We start from the raw sequence: 12,660 nt of genomic DNA on the forward strand, positions 1-12,660 counted from the left end.
GAATCTATTTTGTTCATCAGTTTATTTTATTACATTCCACATATGAGTGAGAGCATGTGGTCCTTGTCTTCTTCTGACTGGCTTATTTTGCTAAGCATAATACTCTCCAATTTCCTCCATGCTGTTGCAAAGGATAAGAGATCCTTTTTTTTTTCAGCTGCATAGTATTCTGTGGTGTAAATGTGTCACAGCTTTTTTACCCGCTCATCTACTGATGAGCACTTGGGCTAAATTGGTATCTTTTAAATTGAATTACTTTCTTCAAGGACTTAAAAGAGGTGAGAGTCTAATCTGTCCACTGTTTGATTAATCTCCCCCCCACTCCCCCATCCCCAAAATTTAGGGCCTGCACAAATCCTCTCTTGGTGTGAAGCATTGTCTAATGATAGGGAATATGTTTAAAGATTCTGAGGTGCTAATGAAACCAATTAATTTATTATTCCATTCTTTTAATTATTATAACACAGGAAATTTATTCAAAAACCACAATCTTTGTAGCAGTTATCCTAGGAAATGTTAATTTTCCAGAAATACTTATTGTTTTTAAAATTATCTCTATATTTAAACCCTGCAAATTATTTTTATTATTGTTTTACACAAAAAATGTATACTTAACTTTCCAGCTTATTCTCTTATCCACTTCTCTTCATTGCTCAAGAATACATCATTACATTTCTCTGAAGAAGGCATACAGATGGCCAATAGACATATGAAAATTCACTCAACGTCACTAATCATCAGAGAAATGCAAATTAAAACCACAATGAGATATTGCCTCATATTTGTCAGAATGGCTATCATCAATAAATCAAAGAAGTGTTGGCAATGATGCAAAGAGAAGGGAACCCTAGTGCATTATTGGTGGGATTGCAACTTGGTACAGCCACTTTGGAAAACAGTATGGAGATTCCTCAAAAAAATTAAAAATATAACTACCTTATGACCCAGCAATTTCACTTCTGGGTATTTATCTAAAGAAATCCAAAACACTAATTTGAAAAGATATATGCATCTGCTATTTATAATAGCCAAGATATGAAAGCAGCCTACGTGCCCACCAAGACAATTGGATAAAAAAATTATATATATATATGATGGGATATTACTCAGCTGCTGTAAAAAAGAATGAAATTTTTACCATTTGTGATAACATGGATGGACCTAGAGGGTATTATGTTAAGCAAAATAAGACAGAAAGACAAATACCATATGATTTTACTTATATGTAGAATCTAAAGAACAGTATAAACAACCAACAGAAACTGACTCATGGATACAGAGAACAAAGTGATGGTTGCCAGAAGGGAGAGGGGCTGGGGGCCTGAATGAAGAAGGTGAGGGGAGGGGACTAAGAAGGCAGTTGATAGTTACAAAGTAGTCATGGGGGGTGGAAAATACAGCATAGGAAAAATAGTCAATAATGTTGTAATAACAATGTATGGTGCCAGGTGGGTACTAGGCTTATTGGGAGGATCACTTCATACATTATATAAATGTCTAACCACCATGCTGTACATCTGAAGCTAACATAATATTGAATGCCAACTATAGTTGAAAAACAAGAATACATGTCATTATTTTTCTTATAAGGAGCATTTTATTTTTTCTTTTAGTGTAGGTATAGTGATGAGAAATTCACTTAGAATTTGTTTTTTGGAAATTTATGTTTTACTTTTAATAATATATTGATGTATAACACATTTACAATAAGGGCACAAATTAAACTTTACTGGTTAATTAATCTTTACAAATATATACAGCCATCTAACCACCACACAGAACAAGGTATAGAATATTACCAGTAATTAAGACAACCAAAGGTAGCCACTATTCTATTATTATACAGTATATTACTCTGCCTTGTGCCTGAACTTCATGTGAAGGAATTAATGCACTATGTCTTTGTACCCATCTTCTTTTGTGCAATGTTTTGTTCTGTTTGTGACATCCAAAAACTTATGACATGTAGCAACAGCTTGTGCATGTAGAAATATGCTAGTTTATTTGTATTGCTGTAAATGTACATTAAAGTTGCCAATTCCTGCTTATTTCCAATAGTTCTGATAAGACTATCTTATACATGAATTTTGTTTACATATGCATACATTGCTGGTGATAATATACCTAAAATATTTATTTTATTTTATTTTATTTTTTATTTTTTTTTAATTTTAATATATTTTTATTGATTGAAGAGAGAGGAAGAGAGAGGGAGATAGAAACATGAATGAGAGAGTCATTGATTGGCTGCCTCCTGCATGGCCCCTGCTGGGGATCGAGCCCACAACCCGGGCATGTGCCCTGACAGGGAATTGAACAGAGAGCTCCTGGATCCTAGGCCGATGCTCAACCACTGAGCCATGTTGGCCAGGCAATATACCTAATTTTTTTTTTTTTAATATATCTTTATTGATTTCAGAGAGAGGAAAGGAGAGGGAGAGAGAGAGAGAGAGAAACATCAATGATGAGAGAGTCATTGATCGGCTGCAGCCCACAACCCGGGCATGTGCCCTGACCAGGAATCAAACCCTGATCGCCTGGATCCTAGGTCGACTCTTAACTGCTGAGACATGCCTGGCCGGGCAATATACCTAAAATTTTTTTAAAAATTTGTTAATGAGAGAGAGAGAAACATTGATTTGCTTTTCCACTTATTTATGTATTCGTTGGTTGGTTGTTCTATGTACTCTGACCTGGGATTGAACCCACAACTTTGACATATCGGGATGATGCTCTAACTAACTGAGCTATCCAGCCAAGGCTTATACCTAAAATTTTAATTGCTACTCACATGGTATATTTTACAAAGTGGGTGTGCCAGTTACACTCCTCAGAGCAGTGTGTGAGAATTCCAAATATTAAGCCTTATTCATATCTCATTTAGACTCTGTGTCAGTGTATGTATGTCTGTAGTAATATATGCTTAATTGCCATTTAGATATTCCTATATGTGAAATACCTGAAGTTATTTTGCACATTCGCTTTGCTTTTTAAAAAATTTATCTTTATTGTTGAAAGTATTACAGGTGTCCCATTTTTTCCCCCCCAACTCACCCCATCTACCTCCCTCCCACTCCCTCCCCAGGCCTTCACCTGTCATTGTCTGTGTCCATGGGTTATGCATATATGCATAGAACTTGTTTGGTTAATCTCTTCCCACCCTCCACCCCCCTTCCCTCTTCCCTCTGAAATATGATCAACTGTTACATGCATCAATGTTTCTGGATCTATTTAGTTCATCAGATTCTTTCGTTCATTAGCTTCTTGTTAAAGAAGGCCCTTCAACATTTCCTGTAGTGCTGGTCTGGTGGTGATGAACTCCGTTAGCGTTTCCTTGTCTGAGAAGCTCTTTATCTGCCTTTCAATACTAAATGATAGCTTTGCTGGTAGAGTAATCTTGGTTGTAGTTCCATGTTTTTCATCACTTTGACTATTTCTTGCCACTCCCTTCTGGCCTGCAAAGTTTCTGTAGAGAAATCAGCTGACAGTCATATGGGTGCTCCCTTGTAGGTAACTAATTGCTTTTCTTTTGCTGCTTTTAAGATTCTCTCTTTGTCTTTAACCTTTGGCATTTTAATTATGATGTATGTTGTTGTGAGCCTCTTTGGGTTCCTCTTGTTTAAGACCCTCTGTGCTTCCTGGACTTCTAAGTCTATTTCTTTCCCCAGGTAGGGGAAGTTTTCTGTAATTATTTTTTCAAATAGGTTTTCAATTCCTTGCTCTCTTTTCTCTCCTTCTGGCACCCCAATAATACAAGTGTTGGGCCTTTTGAGGTTGTCCCAGAGGCTCCTTATGCTATCTTCATATTTCTGGATTCTTTTTTCTTTTTGCTCTTCTGGTTGGGTGTTTTTTGTTTCCTCATGTTCCAAATTGCTGATTTGATTCTCAGTGTCCTCTACTCTACTGTTGATTCCCTCTAAGTTATTCTTCCTTTCAGTTTGTGTAGCATCGATTTTCTCAATTATTTTCATCATACTCTTACTAATATCCTTGGGCATCTTTATAACCATTATTCTGATCTCTGTATCTGTTAGCTTGCTTGGATCTATTTCATTTAGTTCCTTTTCTAGACATTTCTTCTGTTCTTTCCTCTGTGACATGTTTCTTTGCCTCCCCATTTTGGCAGCTTCCTGGTGTTTGTTTCTATGTATTAGGTAGAGCTGCTAGGTCTCCTGAAATTTGTAGAGTGGCTTTGTGTAGTAGGTATCCTGTAGGGTCCAGTGGGTTAGCCCCCCCAGTCACCTGAGCTGGGCCTTCTAGGTGCTCCCCTGTGTGGGCTGTGTGCACTGTCCTGTTATAGTTGAGCCTTGGTTGCTGTTGGAATCACTGGGAGGAACTGACCCCCAGACTAATCAGCTGTGAGGACCAGCTGCAACTATAGCCAGAGAGCTTCTGTGCTGGAGACACCCCTGTGGAGCAGGATTTACTTCATTGGAGCTTTGGCGTTCACCAAGTGTTCCCCTTGAGTGTGTCACTCATGGATGTGGTAGGGTTGTAATTCAGTGTGGTCGAGTCTGATCACCAGGTGCACTGTCTCTGAGGCCTCCGGTGAGGTGCAAAGTCAGCCTTTGCCAGTGCCTTGCTCAGGGCCACCCAGCATGAGCTACACAGCAAACCGTAGTTGGCTGCTACTTGTGCTGGGCTTGGAGGTGTCCAGGGGAGGCCAAGCTATGAGCCAATGCAGGCTGCTGCTGGTGCCAGGCCTGGGGCCACTTACCAAGCCATATGGGGCCCGCTGCTGCTTGTTTGAGTGATTTTAGGAAAGTCCTAAGCATGAGGCTCGAGAGGCCACTTGCACAGAAAAGGCCCTGGAAATGGCCTGGATGAGCTGCAGGTGGGGAGGGGCGGGGCCTCCGGGAATCACGGGGCGGGGCCAAAGGTGCGAGTCAGGTGCTGGCGACTCAAACATGGCGCCTGCCTCAGCAGCTGTGTGGGGGGAGGACTCGCCAAAGGAGCCATGGCCTCTGCCAGCTCTTCTGCCTGGAAGAAAGCGGCCCCTCCAGCTCTCACCCGGATTTCAGGCAGGTTAGTTCCTCCCCGAGTGTCCCGGGTCCTTTCAGGCCTGGCGCTGGCCTGGGGGGAACACGTCTGAGTCCGTGCCGGGCCCTGTAAGAGGAGCTGCTGGGGCTCCCGCAGCCTCCGCAACCCTCAGCCCCTCAGCGACAGTCCCTGCTGGTTTCACAGCCTGGAGTTGTGGGGATGTCTCTTCCCGGCCCTGGAGCCCTGCGCTGGGGGCTTGCTGTGGGGCTCGCTCCTCCGGGAAACCCCCACCGCCGAGATTCCCTCAAGGGTTTAAACCCTGATATTGGGTGTGCGCCTGCGGCCCCATCTCCAGGATTCAGCCCCGATCCGCCCAGGTCTCCGCCCCTCCTCCCGGTCTTGATGCTCCTTCAGCTCCCTGGTTGTAGGGATTCTGTTCAGCCAGATTTCAGGAGGCTCTGAGTGATGGTGGTTCTGTATTTTAGTTGTCATTTTGATGTGGTTGCGGGAGGCGGCGGGTGCAGCTGTTACCTACGCCGCCATCTTGTTTCCTTTCCTCTGCTTTTTAAATGAACATTTCTGAGGTATAATTAATACACACTAAAATTTGAAAAATATATCCACCCAAATAATCACCATACCACAAGATGTATAATATCTTTGTTATCTCAAAACATCCCCTCATGATGCTTTGGAGGCAATACTGCTCTCTCTGATCTCCTTCAGTCACTGACTTACTTTCTGTCTCTATAAATTTGTTTTTCTTTTTGTAGAATTTTAAATGTATGGAATACAGCACATACTATTTTATGTCTGAAATCTTTTACTCAGCATACTGTTTTTGAAATTCTGTATTTTATTTGTTCTAGCAGTTACTCCTTTTTGTAGCTGAGTACTTTTCCATTATGTGAATGTACCAAAATATGTTTCCCCATTCATTTTTTGATGGACATTCAGGATGTTTACAGTTTTGAGCTATATGAATAAACTGCTACAAACATTCATGTGCATCATTTTCCTTTTCAATATGTATTTTCATTTTTTAGGTAAATAACTAGGAGAGGAATTGCTAAGACATATGATAAATATGATTAACTTTATATGAAGCTGCCAGAATATTTTCCCAAGTGGTTGTATCATGTTACATGTCCACCAGCAACACATGGTACTTCCAGTTGCTCCCCCTCTTTGTCATGACTTACATCGTCAGCCTATATTACAATTGTAACCTTTTGAGTGGGTGTGTGACTTGTTTTGGTTATAATTTGAATTTTCGCGATGACTGATGAACGATATTGAGAGTCTTTCCATGCACTGTTGGCTATTCATATTTCTGCCTTTATGAAGTGTCTCATGTATTTCCTGAACCAGTTTTAGTTGGTTATTCTTATTGTTGATCTGTAAGCTTTGCTAGCATATTGTTAAGGATAATTTCCATCTATGATTATGAGGGATGTTCTGTACTTTTATTCTTGTAATTTCTGTGCCTGGTAGTATCAGGCAAAGTATTGTGTTGGATTTATGCTGATTTCATAAATGTGTGAGAAAGTGTTCTCTCCTCACGTGTTCTTAAATAATTTGCATAATTTTGAGTATTCATCCCTTTGACACTGTTCATCAGTGAGGCAACATGAGTTTGGAGTTTTCTCTGTGAAAAAATTTTTAGATATTAATTCACTTTCTATAAAAGCAAAGAAGGTATGTAAGGAAGGTATGCAGATTTTCTACTTTTTTTCTTGTTAGGTTTATAATCTGTATCTTTCAAATAACTTTTCCATTTCATGTAAGTTGTCAAATATATTGATGTAACATTGTTCATAATTGTCCCTTAGTAATGTGTTAATACTAGAGGAGCATATTGATAGTCTATCCTACATTCTTTATATTGGTGTATCCATTTGGATTCAATCAGGAAACAGAAACCACATAGTGATTGAAACAGGGAAAGTATAATGTAATGAATTATTAATCTACAATAAATAAATAACAATGTGCTATAAGAGAATTCTACAAGATACCCTAAGACTTAGGAAAAATTTAACAAGGAGGGACAAATTTGAAGGCAGACTGACTCTCCAAGAAGGGTTCAGATCTCATTGCAGAAGATGTAGCTGCAATCTACCGAATGGCAGAGAAGTTCAGGGGTTTTCTTGGGCCCAAAATAGTCTTCAGTCCTGTGCAAGGTGAAAAGGAGACGCTAGGGCACTGGCTAGTCACAGCCAGTGGGTGAACTTGAGGGTGTGCAGAGGTAGTAGGGGTACTGCTGGTGGGAGGACTCCTCCATTTCAGGAAGGATGTAAATAGTTATCACCAGCCAGACTAGGACTACAAGGCTGCTGAAGGCTATGTGTACCTGGTGAATAACTGAGGTAGATGTCCTCACACTCACACCTCTGAAAGGCTGCAGTTGCCAGTACTAACGTGTTGGAGGAGGTCATAGAGAGGATGTGGCAACCGGTTGACCTGCAAGCTGGACCTCAGCAATCAGAGAGAGGCCCCCCCCCCCCATACCCTGTCCTTGGAATGTGCATTCTGTCCACAGTACCCACAGTATGAGCTTTATCAAGAACACAGACTTGAGGGTGTTGCTGAATAGTCTGGACTGTGTACATGACTAAACTCACTTAAGGCCTCTTATATAAACTTAAGATTCTGGAGGGCAGGTGAGCGATCTACTTGTTTTGCTGCCACCCTAGACAAGCCTTGTGTGTAGATTCCTTGCTTATTTAAACCGCCACCCACCAATCTGGAGTGGCCTGCCTCTTTCTTTGTTCTCTGCTAGCCCTCAGGGTATGTGTGTGTGTGTGGGGGGGGAGCAGTTTGCAAACCAACATAGCAAGAAAATCCCCTTTTTCTTCTATTTCCCTAGTGCCCTCTACTGAGCAAGCTTAGAATCTTATGTTGCTAAGTATCTTAGTATCTTTCTCCCTGAAAATAAAGATATGATTATAAGGAATTAATTTATTTATTATAACAGATTAAAAGTTAAATTTAAAACTGAGAGGCAATAATTTAACTGGCACAATTAATAATTTGTGTTTTAATTCTTTATTTCTTGATCTTTCTAAGGAAAAGTTTATCAATTTTATTAATCTTTTAAAATTTTTCTTTACATTTCACTGATTTTTTTCTATTGCTTGTTGGATTTCTGTTTAATTGATTTATTTTTTTATCATCTTTATTTCCATCCTTCGTTATTAACCAGTTCAAAATATTTTCTCTATTGTTGTAGTTTCTTTCTTTCTTTTTGTTTTTGGACTTTTTTGTTTATTTTTATTTTATTTTTGTTTAAAATATTACAGATGTCCCTTTTTCTCCCCAATGACCCATTCCACCCATCCCATCCTCCTCCCCAGTCCCTCTTCCCACCATTGTCCATGTCCTTGGGTTGTGCATATATGCATATAAATTCTTTGGTTAATCTCTCCCCCTCCACCCACTCACTTTCATCCAGGCCTCTGACATTCATCAGTCTGATCTATGCTTCCATGTCATCGAATCTATTCTGTTCATCAGTTTATTAAGTTCTCTAGATTCCACATATAAGTGAGATCATGTGATGTTTGTTTTTCTCTGCCTGGCTCATTTCACTTAGCATAATTTTCTCCAGGTCCATCCATACTGTCCCAAAGGGTACAAGAACCTTCTTTACAGCTGCATGGTATTCCATGGTGTAAATGTCCCACAGCTTTTTTTATCCACTCATCTACTCATGGGCAGTTGGGCTGTTTCCAGATCTTAGCTATTGTAAATTGTGCTGCTATGAACATAGGGGTGCATATATTCTTTCTGATTAGTGTTTTGGAATTCTTAGGATATATTCTTAAAAGTGGGATCACTGGGTCAAAAGGCAGCTCCACTTTTAATTTTTTCAGGAACCTCCACACTGTTTTCCATAATGGCTGCCCCTTCTAGGGCTCCCCCTTCTCCACATCCTTGCCAGCACAAGTCATTTGTTGACTTGTTGATGGAGCCATTCTGACAGGTGTGAAGTGATACCTCATTGTGGTTTTAATTTGCATCTCTCTGATGATTAGCCATGTAGAGCGTTTTCTCATATGTCTCTTGGCCATCTGTATGTCCTCGTTGGACAAGTGTCTATTCAGGTCCTTTGCCCATTTCTTAATTGGATTATTTGTCTTCCTCTTGCTGAGTAGTATGAGTTCTTTGTACACTTTGGAAATTAGCCCCTTATCAGATACATCCCTGGCAAATACATTTTCCCAGACCATGGGGTTCCTTTGTATTTTGAGGCTGTTTTGCTGTGCAGAAGCTTTTTAGTTTGATGTAGTCCCATGTGTTTATTTTTCTTTTGTTTCTCTTGCCCTAGGAGATATATCAGTGAAAATCCCACTACATGGGATGTCTGTGACTTTACTGCCTTTGTTTTCTTCTAGGATTTTTATGGTTTCATGACTTACATTTAGGTCTTTTATCCATTTTGAGTTTATTTTTGTGTATGGTGAAAGTTGGTGATCTAGTTTCATTTTTTTACATGTAGCTGTCCAATTTTCCCAGCACCACTTATTGAAGAGACTGTCTTTACTCCATTGTATGCTCTTGTCTCCTTTGTCAAATATTAACTGACCATAATGGCGTGGGCCTATTTCTGGGGTCTCTATTCTGTTCCATTGATCTATATGTCTGTTGTTGTACTAATACCAGGCCGTTTTGATTACAATGGCTTTGTAGTACAGTTTGATGTCTGGCAAAGTGATCCCTCCCACTCTGTTCTTCTTTCTCAAGATGGCTGCAGCTATTTGGGGTCTTTTTTGGTTCCATGTAAATTTTCAAAATGTTAAAAATATGGAACGCTTCACAAATTTGTGTGTCATCCTTGCGCAGGGGCCATGCTAATCTCTGTTTCATTTCAATTTTAGTATATGTACTGCTGAACTGAGCACTGTTGTGGTTTCTTTATTGTCTCATGACTTGTCTCCAGGTCAAAGTATGTTACTTAATTTCTCAACATTGGAGATTTTCCAGATTTTAAAAAATTGATCTTAATAGAAGTTGGCAGTTCACAGGAGACATATTTTTTACTATTTTGATTCTTTTAAACTTCTTGAGATTTGTTTCATGTCTCAGCATATGGGTTGCCTTGGTGAATATTTCATGTGTCTTTGAAAAGAATGTTCAATCTTTTGCTCTTTGGTGTATTTTTTAAATATCCTTACCTATTGTTATAGATAATTTCATTTACTTTTTAGTGAATTAAATATCTAACTATTATCCTGGTGTTTATATTAAATTGTGATGTGTTTGATTCATAGGTGCTTCCTACATATGTATGTTATTAAGTCTTTCATGTTAACCATGTCATGAATCTATTCTTTTAGCTATATTCCCTTTTTAATGATTGTCTTTAAATTTTTAAATTTTGTTACATGTATTTTAAAATTTGTTAGTTAAAGCTGTCAATTTCTTTTTAACACAGGAAGGAATTTTTGTCTTGCTTAGGAATGACTTTTCCACACCAATATTATAAAATTATCTGGGAAAATCATCTAAAAAAGAAGAAAAGGAGTGACTTAATCATGATCAGTTCTGGGTAAAGGATTGAAAGTGACATATTTTGTCCATCATTAAGCAATGCACAATAATTAGCTCTTCATTAAGTGAATTGAAGGAAAAATTAAAGATTAAATGGCTAGGAGATCAACAGCCTGATTACTCTATAGGCTAAGAAATTACAATATTGTTATCAGCTTTACGAAAAATGTAAAGTAGATGTGCATTTTTTGAGTTAGTATATCAGCTTAGGTACATTTTACTTTCTTAAGGGAAATGGCAATGTTTTTGAGTGCATCATTAAAGCCTTGTTTAACTTGCTTATTCCTCAGAGCATATATGAAAGGGTTCAGCATTGGCGATATGGAGGAAATAAGCACGGACACAGCCTTATTCGTGCTTGCTTCTTCTTTCGCAGATGGTTTAATATAGATGAAGATGCAGCTGCCATAGGTGAGGGAAACCACAACCATGTGGGAAGAACAGGTAGAAAAGGCTTTTTTCCTTTGTTGAACAGAAGGGAATTTTAGAATTGTCCTTATGATATACATGTAGGAGAGAACTACACAAAGAAGAGTTGTGATGAAGGCCAGTGCAGCACAGGCCATAACCATCTGCTCAACTAACCACGTGTCTGAGCATGAGATCTTCAGCATAGGAGCTGCATCACAGGCAAAATGATCAATGACATTAGAATCACAGAATTCCAGATGAACACCTAAGCTAAGTGGTGGGAGGATAATCACAAGTGCTCCCATCCAACAGCAGATAATTATTGTCTTGCACACTTTGTTGCTCATGATCATCATATAATGCAAGGGTTTGCAGATGGCCATATAGCGATCATATGACATGGCAGCCAAAAGAAAAAATTCTGTAACCCCAAAGAGATCTATGAAAAATAATTGAATGATACATGCATTATAGGTAATTGTTCTGTCTCCACTTGATATACTGTAAAGAAATCTTGGAATACATGCAGTTGTAAATGAGATTTCTAAGAAAGAGAAATTTTGGAGGAAAAAATACATGGGAGTTTTAAGGTGAGAATCCACCAAAGTTAGGGTAATGATGGTTAGATTTCCAGTTACACTCAAAATGTAGGTGATAAATAGAAAAATAAAAAGTAAAACCTGTAGCTGGGGATCTTCTGCCAGTCCCAGAAGGATGAATGTTGTTATTGCTGAGCGGTTTCTCATTATTGACTTCTGGATTTTGCCAAACCTACACATAAATGTCAGAGAGATTTGAACTGTAGAATTCAATGACAAAATCAGCCAATGATTAACACTTTCTTTCATATTCAGCTCATCCAACATCCATGGATTTTGTTTGTTGATCTGAGGAATATATTTCTTATTTTATACTGAGATGAGCTCCCCAATCTATTTGTATATTATGGCCAAGTGAATTTATTTTATAAATTTTAGTTATTGAATTACAGTCTAACTTTTCCTTTATTAATCTCCTATAATTAATTTATAACAAAGTAAGCATTTTAACTTCTACCCTGGGTTATGCATTTTTAAATTATATTACATTTATCTTTTATTTTCTATATTATAGCTAGTTTTTATACTTCCAAATGTTTTCCTTCAACACATAAGCTAAATTTAAAATATGTTCACTTTAGTTTCATTCCTTTGTTTTAAAGAGTTGGAACTGTTAAAATTTTAAAATAAATTCCAAATCAGGGCTAAAACAAAGCATTTCAATTACCTCTGAAATAAATATTTATTTTCTTTCGGATTGCTTTTTAAATAGTTGATTATTACAAGGGCAAAACATGTTTTGATTCTAAAATATCCTAATTTGTAATTTTTCATGTCTCTAAGCTTCACTACCTCTCTTATATGTACACCTTGAATAACTATGCAGTACAATCTGATTATTTTGTTTTACTCTTTTATCATGCTATGAGGTAATGTTGAGTATAGTGAATGAACTGTGTTGAAGAACATAAACACTATACTTTCATTTAGCCTCTCAGATTGAAACACATTTATACAACACATTATGGAGAAAAAGTAAGGACAAAAGTTGCTAAATATCCTATGACACTGTATTTCCTCCTTTTTTATTTCCTTGAAGTTTACATCCTTTGCTTCTATTTTTACATTTTTGCATTCATTTCTCAATCTGATACTGTCTGGCTTTCTACCTCACTAG

The 12,660-nt window shown here is 38.2% G+C and overlaps 1 protein-coding gene and 1 non-coding gene across 2 annotated transcripts; both read right to left on the reverse strand.

Moving 5' to 3' along the window:
• Window positions 1-9,780: 9,780 nt before the first annotated feature.
• LOC148093841 (U6 spliceosomal RNA) lies at window positions 9,781-9,884 on the reverse strand. Its single transcript, XR_015714182.1, has one exon. It is a non-coding gene; the product is annotated as a U6 spliceosomal RNA (small nuclear RNA).
• An 855-nt stretch (window positions 9,885-10,739) lies between these two features.
• LOC107538176 (olfactory receptor 6C68-like) lies at window positions 10,740-11,690 on the reverse strand. The gene has a single exon (XM_016214339.2). It carries the CDS (start codon window positions 11,688-11,690, stop codon window positions 10,740-10,742), a length of 951 nt encoding a protein of 316 aa, XP_016069825.2.
• Between the last annotated feature and the right edge of the window lie 970 nt (window positions 11,691-12,660).

Source organism: Miniopterus natalensis, chromosome 2 (genome assembly GCF_054644295.1).
Source record: "Miniopterus natalensis isolate mMinNat1 chromosome 2, mMinNat1.hap1, whole genome shotgun sequence".
NCBI classification, from domain to species: Eukaryota; Metazoa; Chordata; class Mammalia; order Chiroptera; family Miniopteridae; genus Miniopterus; species Miniopterus natalensis.

Coding starts and splice junctions, on each gene's coding strand:
- LOC107538176 (XM_016214339.2), bottom strand. CDS start 11,690: ATGAGAAACCGCTCAGCAATAACAACATTCATCCTTCTGGGACTGGCA.